The sequence below is a fragment of the Mixophyes fleayi genome, chromosome 9 (genome assembly GCF_038048845.1).
Source record: "Mixophyes fleayi isolate aMixFle1 chromosome 9, aMixFle1.hap1, whole genome shotgun sequence".
NCBI lineage: Eukaryota > Metazoa > Chordata > Amphibia > Anura > Limnodynastidae > Mixophyes > Mixophyes fleayi.
In genome coordinates, this window is record NC_134410.1 from 443,772 (window position 1) to 467,936 (window position 24,165).

The 24,165-nt window shown below is 47.7% G+C and overlaps 2 protein-coding genes across 4 annotated transcripts in view; one reads left to right on the forward strand and one right to left on the reverse strand.

The window, feature by feature from the left end:
* The window catches only part of POLR1G (RNA polymerase I subunit G), a 71,976-nt gene that overhangs the window by 6,694 nt on the left and 41,117 nt on the right, over window positions 1-24,165 (forward strand). The gene's annotated exons all lie outside the window — the stretch shown is intronic.
* PPP1R13L (protein phosphatase 1 regulatory subunit 13 like) overlaps window positions 4,828-24,165 on the reverse strand; it is a 39,082-nt gene continuing 19,744 nt past the window's right edge. For both annotated transcript variants that reach the window (XM_075186155.1, XM_075186154.1), the window contains exons 2-12: window positions 17,431-17,522; window positions 15,043-15,164; window positions 14,501-14,957; window positions 14,114-14,209; window positions 13,940-14,028; window positions 12,038-12,943; window positions 7,491-7,628; window positions 7,164-7,297; window positions 6,921-7,087; window positions 6,650-6,846; window positions 4,828-5,206 (exon numbers count right to left, since the gene is read on the reverse strand). In XM_075186155.1, the coding sequence (XP_075042256.1) occupies window positions 5,168-5,206; window positions 6,650-6,846; window positions 6,921-7,087; window positions 7,164-7,297; window positions 7,491-7,628; window positions 12,038-12,943; window positions 13,940-14,028; window positions 14,114-14,209; window positions 14,501-14,957; window positions 15,043-15,164; window positions 17,431-17,485 (2,400 nt within the window). In that variant the 5' untranslated portion in view covers window positions 17,486-17,522 and the 3' untranslated portion in view covers window positions 4,828-5,167. The remainder of the gene's footprint in view (window positions 5,207-6,649; window positions 6,847-6,920; window positions 7,088-7,163; window positions 7,298-7,490; window positions 7,629-12,037; window positions 12,944-13,939; window positions 14,029-14,113; window positions 14,210-14,500; window positions 14,958-15,042; window positions 15,165-17,430; window positions 17,523-24,165) is intronic.

A 24,165-nucleotide genomic window follows, 5' to 3' on the forward strand; every position in this document is an offset into this window, starting at 1 on the left:
TCCCTCGTCTATGCATTTGGCTGCAGTATTTCCATGCAGTTACTGCTGGTGCACTTTATTGCTGATATTTGGGCAGTTGTCAGTGAAATCACCTTTGCTACGCTGTTCTTTTTCTGATGATGTGCTCTCTTCAAAATAGATGTAACATTTATCTCAATGTACTTTCAATCACACAGACCTTGCACAAGGCTTACCAGAATCCCGAGTGTTACATTTGTAGCAAGCAGCACCAGTTCAGTTATCTTACCTCATCAAGATGATATCTTTTCCTAAACTAATGCATCTCCTTCAGTCCTCGCCTCTTGTCCTTATGAAGGCGGATACAAAACTAATAATCTCCATTTTTAGGCACTACATTTAGAGAAGTAAACCCCTAGGATTAACTTCACCAATGTCACATATTAGTATCACGAGTCAATGATACTGAGCTGAGACTGTCTAAACAAGTCACAAATAAATGCTGATCCCACCCCTAGAGAGTTGCTTCCTTTCAGATAGTAATTTAGTATTCTGTTTACACCTCAATGACCAGGACATCCCACAACTAATTACGGAAACCCTCTTCTCTGGAATCTGACATATCTCAGCGCCCATAAGTCAATACATCGCCATTTGTGCAGAATCCTGAATTCCAGGACCATTGTCCGCCTTCTGGTCTGGCAGGAAACGCCATCACTCCAATAAACTGACCAAGCGGTGGAAAGACCTTATACACATAATCTGGTGGTATGTCATTTTCTTCCCTCTTCAGAAGATTATATTACGGCAAACCTTTTACACCTGAATAGGCATCATCCAAATCCTTCCAGTGACAGAGAATATCTAGAGGAGGGAAGAGATTACTGTTTGCAATAAGTGTAGCTGCTAGAACTATCCTATAGGGATGGATTCAGGCTGAAACCCACTTGCTTAAGTTAAGGAAAAGGTTTCATGCATCCAGAATGGACTGGTATGTGTCTACCTTAGCTAAAGAGATTGGGATTCAGAAATTCTTCCAGATGTGGGAAAGTTTATATTAATATACTTCGTGGAGACAGTAGGGCGCACATCCACAAATGCTTCAATACTACCTCTTGGAACAAATTACAAATCCTCCTATTCATCTCATGTGAATATGTGTTATGATGTTTGAGTCTTTTTTTAAAGTTTAATTTACGACAAGTCAATGTCTTTAATCAGCCTGCTGCTACACCCAAGGTACAAAGCACCAGACAGGAGATTCAAACCAGTGCTCCTGGGCCACTGAAATAATTATATGGATGTGGAGGGACTGTTCTCGCTGTCACCAAACTGCTGTACTAAATCTAACCCAGATGGGATTTTAACCAGCACCTCCACAATCCTTTTCACTACAGCACCTGGGTACTGGCCCACAGAACCAAATTGTGCTTTCTGTAAGAATCACATAACAGTTCACTCATCCTTGTATAAGTGGGGGGTTTTCTCAATGTCATCAAATATGGAAAGGAAGCTTGCCAGGGGAAATGAACCAGAGATTTGACCATGCCAATAGAGCTCCTGGCTATTAGTCTAGTGAAGCAGCTGAGGCTTTAAGGCAGAGCAGATATTTTAATCAATGTTAGTATTGAGCCTATTGCAACATTCAAACTACTATAAAGAAGTTTGCTTGGAGCTTTGATACAGGAATTCCAACACTGCTGTAAATAGATCACCTATTGATCAATCAGCCTTGTGACTGGATCTCACAACCCACTAAACACTTTTTACTTTTGTACTCTGGCTGGACCAATATGCAATATGTAGCATGTACCCTCATGTATCAAACTGGTAGGGGTATATTTACTAAAGTACAGGTTTGAAAAAGTGGAGATGTTGCTTATAGCAACCATCATCATCATTTATTTATATAACCAGATTCTAGCTGTCCTTTTGTAGAATGTACTAAATAAGTAACTAGAATCTTATTGGTTGCTATAGGCAACATCTCCACTTTTTCAAACTCCCAGTTTAGTAAACATACCCCCTATTTTCTTATAGGTTGTAAGCTTGTGAGTGGTGCCCTTACCACTTTGTCTGTAATACCCAGTATCCGTTTACTACATGGTTTTTCCCCAATTGTAAATTGTTCCTGCCAACAGATCTCCTGGCTGATTGTCCACTAAGCCAGGTCATGCTATTGGCAAATAAGGAGACTTATCAATGTCCTCAATTTCCCTGGTGCAGCATCCAAGGCACTAAAATGAACCTGGAGATCTGAACCAAGGCCTCCAACAACAAAGCCAATAATAGACCATGTGGCTATTGCTGGGACGGATTATGCTTCGGGTCTGAATGGATATTTTAATCAATATCATCAATCAACCTGGTGCAACATCAAAGGTTGTAAAAGGGAGTATGTCTGGGAATGTAATCCTGGGTCTTCACCTTCATTGCCACTAGAGAACCCGTTTACGGTGCATTCCTCGGGACCTCCCCCCCCCCCCCCCCCATTATTTGTGTCACAACATGCAGCTATTCGTTCACTGAGCCAGTATAGGTAGTAGGGAGACTGTTCTCAGTGTCATCTTCAAGCCTGGTGCAATATTCCAAGTACTACCAGAAGCCTGCCTGGAGCTTTGGACCAGGGATTCCACAGCTGCTGTAGAGAATTGGTCCACTGAACCAGCTCATGCTTTAAGTAGTGTGATGCTTTTCAATATCGTCCATTGACCTGTTCAAACATCCCAGGTACACAAGGAAGCCTGTCTGGGGTTCCACCCATTGCTGTCAGTAGAATAGGTCTATTACCCACCTGAGGCAGTTTGTCCTTTAAGTGTTGACAGTTTTCTCAATGTCATTAATTAGTCTGGTGTAATATCCAAAGTACATAAAATATTCTGGTTGAACCAAGGCTTTCACATCACCGGCAGCAGATCCCGTCTACAAGCTCATTGTTCCTGCAAGCTGTGAGACTGTTCTCAATGTTATCCATCAACCTAGTGCAACATCCAAGATACTTAAAAGGGGGTTGGACTGGGGATTTGGACCATCGCAGCTAGTAGAGCACCTGGCTATTAGTCCAGTGAAACAGATTATGGTTAACGTTAGAAGGGAGAGGTTACTCGGTGTCATCAAACAACCTGGTACAACATCAGAGGTACTAAATGGAAGCTGCTGTGGACTGGAACCTCGGCCACCAGTGCCAGTACTAGACCTCTGAGCCAGCTCACACGTTGTATCAGGGAAGAGATTTGCTCAATGTCATCCACCAACCCGTTGCAATATCAGAGGTAGTAAAAGGAAGTCCGCTTTGAGATTGGAATGAAGGCCTCCACGGTCATTAAATGACCTAGCTACTCGTCCACCGGGCCAGCTCACACACCCACTCTTAGGAGCGTATTCAATTGTTCCTCCGGCCGCCGGAAAAACGAGCGCTCTAAAACTATTACCGTTAATACGGTAATTACCCGCCGAATTTCATCTCGCAGCTCCCTGAGCTGCTCAGCGAGTAAACTACCGTATTAATGGTTTTTACGCGCAATATTACCGTATAAACGGTAATAGTTTTAACGCGCTCGTTTTTCCGGCGGCTGGAGGAACAATTGAATACGCCCCTAAGGGTTTTTTTTTCTTGGTGAACTCATATGCTTCCACAACCACTTCTCTGCAGAGGACACCAGAAACTGCCTCTGCTCCTCTACTGTTTTAGCCCATGTTCCAGGATCATTTAGCTTATGAGTCACTTTTACCTTTGCAGTCTGGCTGGGCCAAGATGCAAAATGTATACTTAACCTCATGTGTCAATCTCCCATTGTCCCATAGATTGTAAGCTTGCGAGCAGGGCCTTCTCACCTCTTTGTCTGTTTTACCCAGTTTGTTTATTAGTTTATTACGTTTGTCCCCAATTGTAAAGCGCTACGGAATATGTTGGCGCTATATAAATAAATGATGATGATGATGATGATCCATCTCCACTTGGATGTCCCAATGCTACTGAAAGCTCAACACTTCCAACTCTGAGCTCATCTTCCCTCCTCCCAGTGACACTATCCCCCACCGCTCAAGTGTTCCTCGCTGATGAATCATGCTCTCACCAGCAGCCCATTCCCGCTGCCTTGGTGTCATCCTTCACTCCACCATCAGTTTCACTCCACATAGTCTCTTGCACTGTCTTGTTGCCCCCTCCTTCGAAACATTGCCAGAATACGCCCCTTCCTCACTCAGGACACTACCTTCCTCCTTAACTACTGCAACCTCCTGTATATGTCCTTCCCCTTAACCATCTTTCCCCCTCTACAATCCATCCTAAAAGCCCTGGCCAGACTGATCTTCCTTTTTCCCCACCGGCTTCATATTCCCTCCAGAATCTATTCAATCTGATCACCTTCACTTGTAAAACAGTCACCAACTCCTCCACCTAATACATCTCTGATCTCTCTCACACTATCTGAAAACTGACCTGAGCCTCTAGTTACCACCTCCCAGTCCTGCTCCCTTTATGGAACTGAAAAATAAGCAGATAAAAAGATGTGTAGTGAGGGCACTCTGGGAGTTTAGCCAAAGGTTCATTAAAAAATAAATATTTTTTTAACAGTATTTTAAAATATTAATTTATACTGATCACTGAAAAGCTAGCGAAAAAAATAAAAACACTGTGAGGTAGTAATGTGTTGGGTGCATATAGGGAAAATTGTGATTTAAGAATTGCAGTTCAGCCAAAATAACCTTGTTGTCCCATATAATTATATAGTATATAATTCTCTAGACCGGACAGAGCTGTGAATGGATGGACAGCAATATCTGCTGCTACCATAGCAGAGAGAGACGAATTGACCACTTTATTTCCCATTTATTGGGATGAATTCCGAATACACTTTTACTATACGGTTTGCAGTGAATTCATTTATTTAGGTCATAACAGCACTATATTAAAAAATATGTATGAAAATCAAACAAGAGGAAAATACGGCCTAATATAGCAAAACACACGTGAAGTTAATAGTGGATACATTATTGCAGAATGTTATTCAAAGCTTCACTGCTAATTTTATTACAAAATATTTTTATACAAAATTCATGGTTGTTCCCCAGTTGTAAAATCCCCAGACAAGACTTGCAGCTCTTACATACAGACATATGTGTAGACACACGGCGCAGCGGTACACACAGTGCACCAAGTATAACATGTGTCACCATCACACACACGACACACAAACACGTGTATCCATCACTGAGGACTGCGCTGGGCCCGCAGCCTCGGGTACATCTGCAATAAGAGGAGGAAATGGAAGTTAGTCATAAGATTGGTTTATACAGATGAATGGCATACTTGTGGGGGGAGGGGACTGGACCTAACTCTGATAATCCAGAACTCAACAAATGTTTTACAGCCTAAAAATCTTGGATCCAGGAAAATGTTAAAATGAAAATCTTTTCTACTGTATCTCCTAGTAAATAGCGTTACCATATACAGTCACCCCCCTCCCCATTTACACAGAACTTGCCCCTCTTACAGAGACAGTACATCCCCTTCAATCCACATTCTAACCATCCTTTATATCCTTCTTCCTCCACCCCAATCCTCTTCTTCATCTTTCTCCCCAGGGATTCATTTTCTATCCCCCCTCTGATCCATTCTCTATGCCCACTCTCAATCCTTTATCCCCCCCCCCTCTGGTCCATTCTCTATGCTCCCTCTCACTCCTATACCCGACCGAGAATCATTCTCTATGCCTCCTCTGATCCATTCTCTATGCCCACTCTCACTCCTCTAACCCCCCCCCCCCCCCGCGAACCATTCTCTATGCCTCCTCTGATCCATTCTCTATGCCCACTCTCACTCCTCTAACCCCCCCCCCCCCCCCGCGAACCATTCTCTATGCCCCCTCTCATTCCTCTATTCCCCCCCTTCTGATCCATTCTCTATGCCCCCTCTCATTCCTCTATTCCCCCCTTCTGAACCATTCTCTATGCCTCCTCTGATCCATTCTCTACACTCCCTCTAACCCCCTCCCCGTCCCACGAGAACCATTCTCTATGCCTCCTCTCATTCCTCTATTCCCCCCGTGAACCATTCTCTATGCCCCCTCTCATTCCTCTATTCCCCCCGTGAACCATTCTCTATGCCCCCTCTCATTCCTATACCCGACCGAGAATCATTCTCTATGCCTCCTCTGATCCATTCTCTACACTCCCTCTCACTCCTCTAACCCCCTCCCCGTCCCACGAGAACCATTCTCTATGCCTCCTCTATTCCCCCCTTCTGATCCATTCTCTACACTCCCTCTCACTCCTCTAACCCCCCCCCCCGCCCCACGAGAACCATTCTCTATGCCTCCTCTCATTCCTCTATTCCCCCCGTGAACCATTCTCTATGCCCCCTCTCATTCCTCTATTCCCCCCTTCTGATCCATTCTCTATGCCCCTTCTCACTCCTCAAATCCATTTAGCCTCCTCATTACCATGACTGCCACCTCAATTCCCTCCTCCATCCCATTGTACCTTCATAATCCCCTATCAACATATCCCCTTCATCCCCTACTGCCATCCTAATTATTAACCTCAATCCTCAGTCAATCATCTGCCCCCCAAATTCACCATTCCTTATAAACTCTACATATTTTTATATTCTATATTGTACATAATGGCTTCTAGCACCCCTGGATTTCACATTTATATATATTTATCTTTATCACATGATTGAACTTACCCCAAAGTAGTTGCGGGGTACATACCCCTCCCGTCCACATAGAGCAGCCCACCACCAATTTCCCCCTTCACCGTCCTTTCTGAGAACAGTGACGGAGTCGCCCTCACGTAAGGACAGCTCATCGGAGAACTCTGCGGTGTAGTCCCACAAGGCATATACCACGCCACTCTGCGTCTCCCCCATACAATGCTCCACCTCTGAGACAAAAGCGGTCATGAGTAACAGAGAGAAACAAGGCATCGAGTGGAGGATTATTGGAGAGAGAAGTTACCAGTTAAGAAGGTGAGACATTCTTTGTAGCCCTCTCTGTAGGGATCGCACTTGTCCACGGCTAGGCTGCCATCGCTGTAAGTCGTAGCAAAGATGGCGGCTCCATGTCGCACCAGCACGGAGCATATCTGGAGGTCGTTACAGGAAGCCGCACAGTGGAGAGGGGTCCTAGGGGAAGACAGACTCATTATTTTGTGTATTCCCTTAATATTACACATGTTCTCCCCACGAGGCCTTCTCTCACCATCCGTGGCTGTCCGCTGCATTGACGTTGGCCCCACTACTAATAAGCAGGCTAACGATGTGGAAGTTGGCCCCACAGATGGCGTTGTGAAGGGCGGTAATCCCCTCTTCATTCGGCTGACTTGGCTCATTAACCTGGTGAGGACGTTTGAATACATTAAGTGAAAAGAAAATACTAACATAGGACCCCCCACCGGTACTAGAACCCCACATACTGCATATGGTGCATATCTTAGATGTAATTTCAGTTTTGAGACGTAAACGCAGTTCTTTTGGGGAAAGGTGGGGTGGGGGGGTTTGCATTGGTTACCGATGTCTACGTACATACCTCACTGAGTGCCTGAGTAACCACTTCCAGTTCTCCGGTAAGTGCTCCATCTAGTAGTAAGATGAGGGGGTCGAGTCGGGCTCGTCTGGGTCGAGACTTGTTTGGGGAATTACGACCCTTTAAAGCTGAACGAAGTTCCTTTAGTGAGGGGAAAAAATTAATGTTGAAAATAGGAAGGTAGATAATTGTACAAAGCATTGTGAGAAAACAAGTAACACACAGACTATTGTCCTAACAATGAGCACAATACTACAATCATACCGCACGTGCTGGAAAGTGCAATCAGAACACAGAAGCTAATAGTCTATCTGTTCGGTAATCTTACTGCACTGCAACAACCAGCAACGCCAGAATAGATCCAGCCACTTGGAGACCCTTGTAACAGGATTGCCTGTGTGTGCCAGATGCATTCTGGACATGATGCAAATCATTACCATGTGCCCCCCCCCTTCTGTATCTCCACCGATACCAAATCCCTAACTCAATGCAATGAGCCCCCCCTTCTGTATCTCCACGATACCAAATCCCTAACTCAATGCAATGTGTCCCCCCTTCTGTATCTCCACCAACACCAAATCTTTAACTCAATGCAATGAGCCCCCCCTTCTGTATCTCCACCAATACCAAATCCCTAACTCAATGCAATGTGCTCCCCCTTCTGTATCTCCACCAATACCAAATCCCTAACTCAATGCAATGTGCCCCCTTCTGTATCTCCACCAATACCAAATCCCTAACTCAATGCAATGTGCTCCCCCTTCTGTATCTCCACCGATACCAAATCCCTAACTCAATGCAATGTGCTCCCCCTTCTGTATCTCCACCAATACCAAATCCCTAACTCAATGCAATGTGCCCCCTTCTGTATCTCCACCAATACCAAATCCCTAACTCAATGCAATGTGCTCCCCCTTCTGTATCTCCACCGATACCAAATCCCTAACTCAATGTAATGTGCTCCCCCTTCTGTATCTCCACCAATACCAAATCCCTAACTCAATGCAATGTGCTCCCCCTTCTGTATCTCCCACCGATACCAAATCCCTTACTCAATGCAATGTCCCCCCCCTTCTGTATCTCCCACCGATACCAAATCCCTAACTCAATGCAATGTGCTCCCCCTTCTGTATCTCCACCAATACCAAATCCCTAACTCAATGCAATGTGCCCCCCTTCTGTATCTCCACCAATACCAAATCCCTAACTCAATGCAATGTGCTCCCCCTTCTGTATCTCCACCGATACCAAATCCCTAACTCAATGCAATGTGCTCCCCCTTCTGTATCTCCACCAATACCAAATCCCTAACTCAATGCAATGTGCTCCCCCTTCTGTATCTCCACCGATACCAAATCCCTTACTCAATGCAATGTCCCCCCCCTTCTGTATCTCCACCAGATACCAAATCCCTAACTCAATGCAATGTGCTCCCCCTTCTGTATCTCCACCAATACCAAATCCCTAACTCAATGCAATGTGCCCCCCTTCTGTATCTCCACCAATACCAAATCCCTAACTCAATGCAATGTGCTCCCCCTTCTGTATCTCCACCGATACCAAATCCCTAACTCAATGCAATGTGCTCCCCCTTCTGTATCTCCACCGATACCAAATCCCTAACTCAATGCAATGTGCTCCCCCTTCTGTATCTCCACCGATACCAAATCCCTTACTCAATGCAATGTCCCCCCCCTTCTGTATCTCCACCGATACCAAATCCCTAACTCAATGCAATGTGCTCCCCCTTCTGTATCTCCACCAATACCAAATCCCTAACTCAATGCAATGTGCCCCCCTTCTGTATCTCCACCAATACCAAATCCCTAACTCAATGCAATGTGCTCCCCCTTCTGTATCTCCACCGATACCAAATCCCTAACTCAATGCAATGTGCTCCCCCTTCTGTATCTCCACCAATACCAAATCCCTAACTCAATGCAATGTGCCCCCCCTTCTGTATCTCCACCGATACCAAATCCCTAACTCAATGCAATGTGCCCCCCTTCTGTATCTCCACCAATACCAAATCCCTAACTCAATGCAATGTGCCCCCCTTCTGTATCTCCACCAATACCAAATCCCTAACTCAATGCAATGAGCCCCCCTTCTGTATCTCCACCGATACCAAATCTCTAACTCAATGCAATGAGCCCCCCCTTCTGTATCTCCACCAATACCAAATCCCTAACTCAATGCAATGAGCCCCCCCCTTCTGTATCTCCACCGATACCAAATCCCTAACTCAATGCAATGTGCTCCCCCTTCTGTATCTCCACCAATACCAAATCCCTAACTCAATGCAATGAGCCCCCCCTTCTGTATCTCCACCGATACCAAATCCCTAACTCAATGCAATGTGCTCCCCCTTCTGTATCTCCACCAATACCAAATCCCTAACTCAATGCAATGTGCCCCCCCTTCTGTATCTCCACCAATACCAAATCCCTAACTCAATGCAATGTGCCCCCCCTTCTGTATCTCCACCAATACCAAATCCCTAACTCAATGCAATGTGCCCCCCCTTCTGTATCTCCACCGATACCAAATCCCTAACTCAATGCAATGTGCCCCCCCTTCTGTATCTCCACCGATACCAAATCCCTAACTCAATGCAATGTGCTCCCCCTTCTGTATCTCCACCGATACCAAATCCCTAACTCAATGCAATGTGCCCCCCCTTCTGTATCCCCACCGATACCAAATCCCTAACTCAATGCAATGTGCCCCCCCTTCTGTATCCCCACCGATACCAAATCCCTAACTCAATGCAATGTGCCCCCCCTTCTGTATCTCCACAATACCAAATCCCTAACTCAATGCAATGTGCCCCCCTTCTGTATCTCCACCAATACCAAATCCCTAACTCAATGCAATGAGCCCCCCCTTCTGTATCTCCATCGATACCAAATCCCTAACTCAATGCAATGTGCCCCCCTTCTGTATCTCCACAATACCAAATCCCTAACTCAATGCAATGTGCTCCCCCTTCTGTATCTCCACCGATACCAAATCCCTAACTCAATGCAATGTGCTCCCCCTTCTGTATCTCCACCGATACTAAATCCCTAACTCAATGCAATGTGCCCCCCCTTCTGTATCTCCACCGATACCAAATCCCTAACTCAATGCAATGAGCCCCCCCTTCTGTATCCCCACCGATACCAAATCCCTAACTCAATGCAATGAGCCCCCCCTTCTGTATCCCCACCGATACCAAATCCCTAACTCAATGCAATGAGCCCCCCCTTCTGTATCTCCACCGATACTAAATCCCTAACTCAATGCAATGTGCTCCCCCTTCTGTATCTCCACCGATACCAAATCCCTAACTCAATGCAATGTGCCCCCCCCTTCTGTATCTCCACCGATACTAAATCCCTAACTCAATGCAATGTGCTCCCCCTTCTGTATCTCCACCGATACCAAATCCCTAACTCAATGCAATGTGCCCCCCCTTCTGTATCTCCACCAATACCAAATCCCTAACTCAATGCAATGAGCCCCCCCTTCTGTATCTCCACCAATACCAAATCCCTAACTCAATGCAATGTGCCCCCCCCTTCTGTATCTCCACCGATACCAAATCCCTAACTCAATGCAATGTGCCCCCTCTTCTGTATCTCCACCGATACTAAATCCCTAACTCAATGCAATGTGCTCCCCCTTCTGTATCTCCACCAATACCAAATCCCTAACTCAATGCAATGTGCTCCCCCTTCTGTATCTCCACCAATACCAAATCCCTAACTCAATGCAATGTGCCCCCCCCTTCTGTATCTCCACCGATACTAAATCCCTAACTCAATGCAATGTGCTCCCCCTTCTGTATCTCCACCGATACCAAATCCCTAACTCAATGCAATGTGCCCCCCCTTCTGTATCTCCACCGATACCAAATCCCTAACTCAATGCAATGTGCCCCCCCTTCTGTATCTCCACCGATACCAAATCCCTAACTCAATGCAATGAGCCCCCCCTTCTGTATCTCCACCAATACCAAATCCCTAACTCAATGCAATGTGCCCCCCCTTCTGTATCTCCACCGATACCAAATCCCTAACTCAATGCAATGTGCCCCCCCTTCTGTATCTCCACCGATACCAAATCCCTAACTCAATGCAATGTGCCCCCCCTTCTGTATCTCCACGATACCAAATCCCTAACTCAATGCAATGAGCCCCCCCTTCTGTATCTCCACCGATACCAAATCCCTAACTCAATGCAATGTGCCCCCCCCTTCTGTATCTCCACCGATACCAAATCCCTAACTCAATGCAATGAGCCCCCCCTTCTGTATCCCCACCGATACCAAATCCCTAACTCAATGCAATGAGCCCCCCCTTCTGTATCTCCACGATACCAAATCCCTAACTCAATGCAATGTGCCCCCCTATGTATCTCCACCAACACCAAATCTTTAACTCAATGCAATGAGCCCCCCCTTCTGTATCTCCACGATACCAAATCCCTAACTCAATGCAATGTGCCCCCCTTCTGTATCTCCAAGATACCAAATTCCGAACTCAAGTGTCACCTTCTCCACTTACCAGGTTTTGACTCGCACTGACCACCTCAGGGACACCAAATTCCACCTCTCCTTGAGCTATGTTTGATGCCCCAACTCTAGATTCTGAGGCCTCCAGGATGATGCAGATGGGGTCCTCAAGACTAACACTGGGTTTAGGGGTGGAGCTTTCCAGCTTCTCTTCAGTCCTCTGCTCCTCACGAATGGGAGTCATCTTGGAGAATTTCTGTTCCTCTATGACCTTTTCCACCGGAGGGGGGCCAGGTCTACTTGCAGATCCTTGATGCTTCTCCTCAGCTTTTGGCTGGTCTGGGACAGGAGAGTGTTTTGGGGCTGCCCTCCCAAAAAGTCTGCCCATTATTTGCCGATATTGACGGTGGTCAGTGGGAAGAAGAGGGGTCTGCATGGTGTGTTCCTGGGAGCCCCGTCTCCTTAGTGGTCGAGGCATATCTTCCAGCAAACTTTGTACCTCTGCTAATGACGGGGGGAGGTGCGGCTGAAGACGGGTGGGGCTGAGAGGGCGAGGAACCTCCTCAATTGCTGGCGGAGCCACTGCTGCTGCAGCAGTATGTGGAGAGTCTGAGACCACTGAAACGGGTGATGAAGGAAGCATGGTTTTTGGAGTGGGTGTTGCTTGTGCCTGGGGTGGAGTTTGGTGCTCCCAAAATGCATTCTGCAAACGGAAAATCATGGACAGTGGTAGGGGTCTGTGTGGCTGGCCTCTACCTCCAGGTGGTGGGACAGGAATGCGAGAGATGGGTTGCTGAGACGGAAGTGATCTAGGCAAGGTTCCAGTACCAGTCTTCCATCCAGGGTCTGGCCCCTGAGAGCCACGGTCTGGCCCCTGATGGCCCCTATCCGGCCCCTGGGGACCACGGTCCATGGAGGTGAATTTGTAACCACGGGGGAGAGTAGAAGAGACATCACCCTGGAATAAAAAATAAAGAAAAAGCTGAAAGAACAGTGCAATATTTATAGGGATAAGGGTGAAGACAAACACGAAATACAAATATGGGATCATTTCCCTTTAAAGTAACTAGTTGATATTTCATTAATATGATTGTCTGGTTCTTTAAAACTCCTTAATGTTTCTTCTGTATATTTATGGAAGGTGCAACTGATGGGTGTATAGCCTGCGGCGAGGTTATGAACAGCTGTAGCGGACATTGTGCTCTGACCAGCTGTGCTTACATTCTACAAGACACAGTCACAATGATTCAGACACCGTCTCGACAGATAAAACGTTCTGTGTCATTAGGGGTCCTAGACACAAGGATGCACAGTTTTAGACACGATGATTACCAGCTCAGCAATTACCTCGCCCTCAGGGGACATTCACTCTCAGGAAGAGTTCTCCGCTGCATCTAGATTTTACCTTCGGGTGCATTTTAGTGCTCGAGTTAGTATCAATTTACATAAACACACATGAATCTCGTTACCCAGCCAGCAATAGTCCCCATTTATTACAAGGAATATGTATGGAAAACTGTGACTGCAGCCCCATATCATAAGAAGTGGGGGTGGTCAATGTATCGTACAAAGTAAGAAGACGATTACACAAAGATTAATACGTATATAATGGGAAATCTCTTTCCTTATTGTACGTCAGTGTCTGAACTTTGTTTGCTATTTCCTGTAAGGCACCACGGAAAGAAAACCTAAACATCTCCCACTGTGCAGCTTGTTTCACCCAGACACCTCAGGGTTAGACCTGCTCCTCCACAAAACCCGCTAACTTGCAGCGGCACAAGAGCAGGTACATAATGGCGTTTGTGCCGCTCCTCCAGAGCCTAAACACTACAAAGCTGGATCGCAGATCTTCTTTCTATTACACAGTTTTTCCTACAAATGTATTTTTATTTTATGCTGTATTCTAAACACATTCAGAGTTTACAGACTATCCAGTATGAGGTCGGACACTCACTTTGCCCTTCATTGGAGCAGGGTCCAGACTAGATTCCCGCCAGGCCTTCACCACAGGAACCCCTACCCCAAGAGATGTCCGATCAGACCCTGCAATGAAGGAAATTAGGATATTAATATGGAGAAGACTTCAAACCACTCCCACCCTCACTCACACTCGTCAAGGTTCACTCACTTTCTTGAGGGGCCTTCTTCTCATACACCGTATCCAGATCAGACTCATTCCAGCTGCGGTGAGGTGGAGGATGGCGGCGCATGGAACTGACGTCATCTGAGAAGAAGTGAACGAGACAGAAAATCCTGTTACCTGCGCTATAAAGACATTATCTTCTGCCCTGATGGTTACATCGCCCAGTTCCTGGACTGTTCTGTAATGATCCAGTTCTCTGATAATCTCATGTCTATTATAGTCCATCACTTCTATCTAATGATGCATCCCTGGGTCATCCTCTCTCTACACATTGTGAACTCCCTCAAATAACAGGAAAATTATTTGTTGTTTTACTTTGTATTAAACACAACAGAACATAACATTATAATGTAGTAAAATATGTTTAGTCACCTGAGAACCTGGGCTGGGTGAAGACCGGCGGGGCCTCGTATGTGGAGGGTAACCTCTGAGGTGGGCCCCATTCTGTGTACATCCCAACTGGAGGTCCATCAGGGCCTGGGGAGGATGATCTGGGGCCAATTGTGTAATCAAAGGTACTTGAAGAGAGACGGGACGATGCCGTGGATACAGGTCGATCGTAGTACTGTAGGCGGGGTGAGGAAGGTCGCCCCCAGGCAGGCCGTGAGGGGACGGTGATAAAAGTGTCTGAACCCTCACTGGTTAGGGTCTTACGTGTAAAGTTGGGGGAGGAGCCGAGGGGTAGTGTGGAGAGCGTGGGAAGTGAATGGAGCACTGACGACTCTGGGGGCCGGAGTCTTTGGGGATGCAGAGACGATGGAGGGGGTTGTAATGGCTGAGAGCGTCGTGTGAGAGACGGGGACAGGGTGGGGGTGAGAACGTCTGTAGCCTGTGAGGGGGAATAACGAGAGCGTGGGTTAGATAATCTGTGTCACCAGCAATGACTAGAAGAACCGCCACAATACTGTATATACCTCTCCCTTGCTGGGGCCGCTGGGCGACCGTCTCTTCTCCAGCTCCAGTCTCAGCACATCCAGTTTGGCTGTAGCAGAATTCAGCTCCATCTGTTTCAGACTCAGCTCCTGACTGGCCAGAGCTGCAGAGAGACGGACAGGAGACGTTATCCCCAAATAAGCAACACGTAGCCATGTAATACGTAATCATACAGCGATTATATACCATATAATAATACATCTAATACAATGTCAGATGTGTACGGCCAGCATTAAGGAAGGAGCTCAGGTTACAGGTACGTAATGTACTAACCCAGTGACTGGAGGGTAATTCCTGTACTCACATCGCAGCGGTGTGTTCCCAGCTCATCTCATCCTGCTGAACAAGCAATTTATCCTCTACGGATTATGCAAATGTACCCCTAAATCTGAGACAATTATACACACCCGGGTGTGTACCCCTAAATCTAAACCGATCATACACACCGGGTGTGTACCCCTAAATCTGAGCCAATTATACACACCCGGGTGTGTACCCCTAAATCTGAGCCAATCATACACACTCGGGTATGTATGTACCCCTAAATCTGAGCCAATTATACACACCTGGGTATGTACCCCTAAATCTGAGACAATTATACACACCCGGGTATGTACCCCTAAATCTGAGACAATTATACACACCCGGGTGTGTACCCCTAAATCTGAGACAATTATACACACCCGGGTGTGTACCCCTAAATCTGAGACAATTATACACACCGGGTATGTACCCCTAAATCTAAGTTGATCATACACACCTGGGGATGTATGTACCTCTAAATCTGAGCCGATCATACACACTCTGGTATGTATGTACCCCTAAATCTGAGACAATTATATACACCCGGGTATGTACCCCTAAATCTGAGACAATTATACACACCCGGGTGTGTACCCCTAAATCTGAGACAATTATACACACCTGGGTGTGTACCCCTAAATCTGAGACAATTATACACACCCGGGTGTGTATCTCTAAATCTGAGCCAATCATACACATTTGGGTATGTATGTACCCCTAAATCTGAGACAATTATATACACCCGGGTGTGTACCCCTAAATCTGAGTTGATCATAAACACCTGGGGATGTATGTACCCCTAAATCTGAACCGATCATACACACCCGGGTGTGTACCCCTAAATCTGAGCCAATTATATACACCGGGTATGTACCCCTAAATCTAAGTTGATCATACACACCTGGGGATGTATGTACCCTTAAATCTGAGCCGATCATACACACTCGGGTATGTATGTACCCATAAATCTGAGACAATTATATACACCCGGGTATGTACCCATAAATCTGAGACAATTATATACACCCGGGTGTGTACCCCTAAATCTGAGCCAATCATACACACCCGGGTGTGTACCCCTAAATCTGAGCCAATCATACACACCCGGGTGTGTACCCCTAAATCTGAGACAATTATACACACCCAGGTATGCACCCCTAAATCTAAGTTGACCATACACACCTGGGTATGTACCCCCGAATCTGAACCGGTCATATACTCCCAGCTTATTACTGTGTATTCCGGTGACACACATGTACGTACACAGAGAAGTGCACCGACTGCTCGGTGTCGGACATGATGGGTGATATAGACCATTATACCCCCTGCAGGATGTACTGCTGATCTGTTACCCCACTATCTTCCTACACTTACTCCTCCTTGTAGAATACGCTCTCTACTAAGTGGTCTTTACACCACAATGATTGGACGCAACTGAATCTATGGCCCCCTAAACATGACGATGATCACCCCCAATATTCACTCCCCAGGGAACCAGACCAACTCTTGGGGGTTTATTTACTAAACTGCGGGGTTGGAAAAGTGGAGATGTTACCTATAGCAACCAATCAGATTCTAACTGTCATTTTGTAGAATGTACGAAATAAATGACAGCTAGAATCTGATTGGTTGCTATAGGCAACAGCTCCATCTTTCCAAACCCACAGTTTAGTAAATCTAGCCCTTGGTTTCTATAGAAATCACAATAATTAGCTATATACTAACCCGGATTAATGAGAAACAATAAAGAACATATTACACACACGATCACTATTCAGTTTCTGTGTTACCCAACATTATTTTCATACCTTATTTTAATACTCCACCCTGTAATCATAATTACTATACCTGGCTTCCTGAATCTCAGGCCAAATACAATACACTGTGTATAGAGTGTCTGGTGTCCTCGGACAATAGAATGTACATTATAGCCCCCAGGTGATTCTCATACATTATACTATGTCACTATCGGTCTATATGTATATAATTAACATACATAATCAATAACAACTATGGCCTTCTTATATACAAGGTATATTATTACATATAGTCCATGGGGCACTTACAATGGAAGTCGAGGTCCAGATGAGGCGGCGTGGATTTCACCTGGTCGCCCGCCATTCTGCGGATGGTGTCTCTCCAGCCAACCAGTTTTGTCCTGGGAAATAGAATTTCCATTTGAAAACAGAGGAAGCAGCGATATCATTCATAGGACGGAGAGAAGTGAGAGCTGAGTACAGAGGGACAGAAGATCGTATGGAGGGGAGGGGTGGAAAGGGCGGAGTAATACCTGGTGTAGACAGCTGGGTACAAACTGTACACAGACATAGGAGACAGGGAAGAAACATGAGACAATTGCCAGGAATGTGTTAGACACAAATGTATGAAGGTCGCAGTCAGCTTAAGGGTGGATTGTTAACCGTAGGGCGAGTGAAAGGAGGGAGAGGCAGCTTAAGGCAAATACTACATACTGCAACAACAAAAACAAGGACAAGGGTAAAACTTCCTAACTCAGAGAAGAACAGGACACATGTTACAGTACTATTATCATCATTAATCTTATTTACAGGGTGACACAAAGGGTCCGTAGCACCGTACAGCGGGCGAAAACTGATACTAGGACATAACTAACCACAAACACGTACAGAGGTACCCCCTAACTCATTCTCCCATCCAGAGGCTGTAGACCCCGAGTGCTAAACAGGCACACCCCACAATCTCTCTATGTTATATAATGCATATCCTCCCCCGTCCTCCAAATCTCTGGTGGTCATACAATGCATATCCCCCAACCCCCAAAATCTAGTGGTCATACAATGCATATCCTCCCCCGTCCTCCAAATCTCTGGTGGTCATACAATGCATATCCCCCCAACCCCCAAAATCTAGTGGTCATACAATGCATATCCTCTCCCGTCCTCCAAATCTCTGGTGGTCATACAATGCATATCCCCCAACCCCCAAAATTTAGTGGTCATACAATGCATATCCTCTCCCGTCCTCCAAATCTCTGGTGGTCATACAATGCATATCCCCCCAACCCCCAAAATCTAGTGGTCATACAATGCATATCCTCCCCCGTCCTCCAAATCTCTGGTGGTCATACAATGCATATCCCCCAACCCCCAAAATCTAGTGGTCATACAAAGCATAACCACCCTCTGGTGGTTCTGTTGAGGACATGAGTGTCCCCGGAGACAGATATAAGAACACACTACGTTGTGGTTCTGTGCACCTACAGCAGACATAGTGATGTCAGTTATTACTTCGGGACAGAACACTTTGCTATATGTCACCGAACCAGGAACAGCCTGTGATCAGCATCACACCTATCCAGCATTATGTATCCCACACTATGAGACCTGGGAACATGTTCTCTATTTGTGCTCTGCATACAGAAACCTGGGACTTGTAGTTCAGTAGGAACACTTCCCTGCTATGCACAGCATACATGTATAATCTCTGTATTGGCAATAAGTTGCTGGCCATTTCTCCTATGGGGAGGGGGTGTCTCCAAAGAAACCCCCTAGGTCCTTATTATACCTCCACCAGTCCCACCACCAAACACTTCCAGGCTAGTATCACTCAGCTGGCAATATTTTTGGGGGTAAATTGCTACAAAAAGGAATTTATCGCTGCAACAAAAACGATCATCCTTGTCTCCAGAGACAGGGGCTTATTTATTAAGCCCCCAAGATCTAGATACATCCGATCAGAGGAGTTATTGATAAGGTTGATCACAGTGCAAATCAGTCATTGTGTATTTACACCATATAGCAGTCAGCATCAGAGTCACATATGTACAATCGGACCTCACACATTCACCAACCACTACCGGGACGGCCGAGGACCTCACACATGCACCAACCACTACCGGGACTGCCGAGGACCTCACACATGCACCAACCACTACCGGGACAGCCGAGGACCTCACACATGCACCAACCACTACCGGGACGGCCGAGGACCTCACACATGCACCAACCACTACCGGGACGGCCGAGGACCTCACACATGCACCAACCACTACCGGGACGGCCGAGGACCTCACACATGCACCAACCACTACCGGGACGGCCGAGGACCTCACACATGCACCAACCACTACCGGGACGGCCGAGGACCTCACACATGCACCAACCACTACCGGGACGGCCGAGGACCTCACACATGCACCAACCACTACGGGGACGGCCGAGGACCTCACACATGCACCAACCACTACGGGACGGCCGAGGACCTCACACATGCACCAACCACTACGGGGACGGCCGAGGACCTCACACATGCACCAACCACTACGGGACGGCCGAGGACCTCACACATGCACCAACCACTATCGGGACGGCCGAGGACCTCACACATGCACCAACCACTATCGGGACGGCCGAGGACCTCACACATGCACCAACCACTACGGGGACGGCTGAGGACCTCACACATGCACCAACCACTACCGGGACAGCCGAGGACCTCACACATGCACCAACCACTACCGGGACGGCTGAGGACCTCACACGTGCACCAACCACTACGGGGACGGCCGAGGACCTCACACATGCACCAACCACTACGGGGACGGCCGAGGACCTCACACATGCACCAACCACTATCGGGACGGCCGAGGACCTCACACATGCACCAACCACTATCGGGACGGCCGAGGACCTCACACATGCACCAACCACTACGGGGACGGCTGAGGACCTCACACATGCACCAACCACTACCGGGACAGCCGAGGACCTCACACATGCACCAACCACTACCGGGACGGCTGAGGACCTCACACATGCACCAACCACTACGGGGACGGCCGAGGACCTCACACATGCACCAACCACAACCGGGACTGCCGAGGACCTCACACATGCACCAACCACTACCGGGACGGCCGAGGACCTCACACATGCACCAACCACTACCGGGACGGCCGAGGACCTCACACATGCACCAACCACTACCGGGACGGCCGAGGACCTCACACATGCACCAACCACTACCGGGACGGCCGAGGACCTCACACATGCACCAACCACTACCGGGACGGCCGAGGACCTCACACATGCACCAACCACTACGGGGACGGCCGAGGACCTCACACATGCACCAACCACTACGGGGACGGCCGAGGACCTCACACATGCACCAACCACTACGGGGACGGCCGAGGACCTCACACATGCACCAACCACTATCGGGACGGCCGAGGACCTCACACATGCACCAACCACTATCGGGACGGCCGAGGACCTCACACATGCACCAACCACTACGGGGACGGCTGAGGACCTCACACATGCACCAACCACTACCGGGACAGCCGAGGACCTCACACATGCACCAACCACTACCGGGACGGCTGAGGACCTCACACATGCACCAACCACTACGGGGACGGCTGAGGACCTCACACATGCACCAACCACAACCGGGACTGCCGAGGACCTCACACATGCACCAACCACTACCGGGACGGCCGAGGACCTCACACATGCACCAACCACTACCGGGACGGCTGAGGACCTCACACATGCACCAACCACTACCGGGACGGCTGAGGACCTCACACATGCACCAACCACTACGGGGACGGCTGAGGACCTCACACATGCACCAACCACAACCGGGACTGCCGAGGACCTCACACATGCACCAACCACTACCGGGACGGCCGAGGACCTCACACATGCACCAACCACTACCGGGACAGCCGAGGACCTCACACATGCACCAACCACTACCGGGACGGCCGAGGACCTCACACATGCACCAACCACTACCGGGACAGCCGAGGACCTCACACATGCACCAACCACTACCGGGACAGCCGAGGACCTCACACATGCACCAACCACTACCGGGACGGCTGAGGACCTCACACATGCACCAACCACTACGGGGACGGCTGAGGACCTCACACATGCACCAACCACTATCGGGACGGCCGAGGACCTCACACATGCACCAACCACTACCGGGACGGCTGAGGACCTCACACATGCACCAACCACTACCGGGACAGCCGAGGACCTCACACATGCACCAACCACTACCGGGACGGCTGAGGACCTCACACGTGCACCAACCACTACCGGGACGGCTGAGGACCTCACACATGTACCAATTGTCTCATCAACTGACCTCATATTCTGCTCTGTTTGCTGGGGCAGCGAGATCAGGAGCTCGTGGAATATGAATAATGGAGGATGTAATGTACAGAGTCATGTGGGTGGAATTATTTTCAGGTAACAGAATTATTGCTGATCTTCACTGTTCATTTCTGACTAGATATTCATTCTATAACACTACTACTACAGTTAGGTGTAAGCACGTCTCCGAGATATAGAGTCATAATTTCCGCATCCAAGCGTGGAGCACCCAGGATTGGCTCCAGTACTCTAGACCTAGGAATAGTTTCTAAAATGGCTTTTGAACTGAAGGTAGAAGACAATCCAACAGGATAAAGGTCTTCAATATTCTCACCTGTAAGCTAAAGTTCCCAAAGTGCCAAATAACCAAGATATTTTATGTAACCATTGGCTGGCAGAGAACAAACCAAGGTTTCATGTAATCACCCGCAGGAGATTTTAAGCAGCTCAAAAAAATATTTCAGCAGAGTTTCTAGAGACTAAAAAACCATTTTTTACATGGATATGATTTTAGATCAAGAACTTGCAGTTATCTCTGGAGCTTTGATAACAAGTACAAATATATTTGGGATTGTACTGTAACTAATAACAATAATCTGACCTAACAATGGAAACAAATTCAGCACTCCAGAGTGATCAGTACGAGCACAGTGAGCGCTAATATAGGTCACCTAATGTTTGGAATATAATATACATCCAGAAAAGCTCCTTGGGCTCGGACTGGTTCCACAGGTTATATTATTGCTATTTTAAGATCTGTAAAATTAAAATCACGACTTGAGAGCTCAGCAAATGTTTGACACTATATGAAGCAGACCCTAAGGCTGGGGAGTGAGGAATATGGAGGAAGAATAGAAGGATGTCCAGGGTAACATCGAGCGCTATCTGACCCAGATTGTTACACTTCCTATAGACTGCACGGATAAAGATAATCGTGTTTGGTAAAATAAGGTGGAAACATGGAAAACCTAGTATCAGAAGCTTTAAACAACCACTAAACCCCCAAAATATATATTTTGCAGTATAACAGCTCCCTCCCCCTCCACACAGACAACTATAACTCTATACAGTGTTCACCCTGTTCTCAAGGCTGCTGTACAGTGCAGACCCCAAAATATCTGATGTCCATGTTATACAATGCATATCCCCCCCACCCCCAGATGTCTGGCGGTTATACAATGCATATCCCCCCCTCCCACAGATGTATGGTGGTTATACAATGCATATCCCCCTCCCCACAGATGTATGGTGGTTATACAATGCATATGGGGCAGCACGGTGGCTAAGTGGTTAGCACTTCTGCCTCACAGCGCTGGGGTCATGAGTTTAATTCCCATCCATGGCCTTATCTGTGTGGAGTTTGTATATTCTCCCCGTGTTTGCGTGGGTTTCCTCCGGGTGCTCCGGTTTCCTCCCACACTCCAAAAACATACTGGTAGGTTAATTGGCTGCTATCAAAATTGACCCTAGTCTCTGTCTGTCTGTCTGTGTGTATGATAGGGAATTTAGACTGTAAGCTCCAATGGGGCAGGAACTGATGTGAATGAGTTCTCTGTACAGCGCTGCAGAATCAGTGGCACTATATAAATAAATGGTGATGATGATGATATTCCCCTCCCCACAGATGTATGGTGGTTATACAATGCATATCCCCCTCCCCACAGATGTATGATGGTTATACAATGCATATCCCCCCCACAGGTGTCTGTAGGTGATACAATGCATATCCCCCTCCCCACAGATGTATGGTGGTTATACAATGCATATCCCCCTCCCCACAGATGTATGGTGGTTATACAATGCATATCCCCCTCCCCACAGATGTATGGTGGTTATACAATGCGTATCCCCCCCACAGATGTATGGCTGCCCTCACCTCTGTGTTAATTACCCTTGCCCCTTCTCTTAGTCCCAGTCCATCCCTGTCCCTCACCATGCCGCCCCGCTCCTTTCCTATACCCATCCTCTCCCCCAGCCCCCTGCTCTCGCCCATCTCTCGCTGCCCCACCCCTTTTCGGGTCATTCCTTCTTTACCTTCCCTCTCCTTCTCTTCCTTTGAAGTACACTCCATCCGGCTCTTCTCCCCCATCCACCTCCGTGTCTCTGTCATCTACCGTCCCCCAGGCCCCTCCTCCCTTTTCCTTGACATCTTCGCTTCCTGGCTCCCCCACTACCTTTCCTCTGACCTTCCCTCCATCATACTTGGTGACTTTAATATTTCTATTGACAACTGTTCTGACCCCGCCACCATCAAACTTCTCGCCCTTTCCTCCTCCCTAGGCCTTACTCAGTGGACCTCTTCCCCCACCCACTGTCTTGGTCACTCCCTCGGCCTTGTCTTCTCTCATCTCTGTGATATCTCTGACTTCTCTAACTCTCCCTTCCCACTCTCTGACCACCATCTCCTCTCCTTCACTCGGTCCTCCTTCCCTGCTCCTGCCTTGCCCAAAGCCACCCTCACCAGGCGCAACCTTGACGCTATTGACCCTACCTCCTTCTCCTTCTCTTGAAACTCTCCTATCACCCCTTCCCTCCCTGGTCTGTCCTGACCAGGCATCCTCCCTCTACAATCTCTCCCTCACTACTGCCCTGGACGCTGTCGCCCCGGCCTCTACTGTCAGCAGACGCCACATCCTTCCCCAGCCCTGG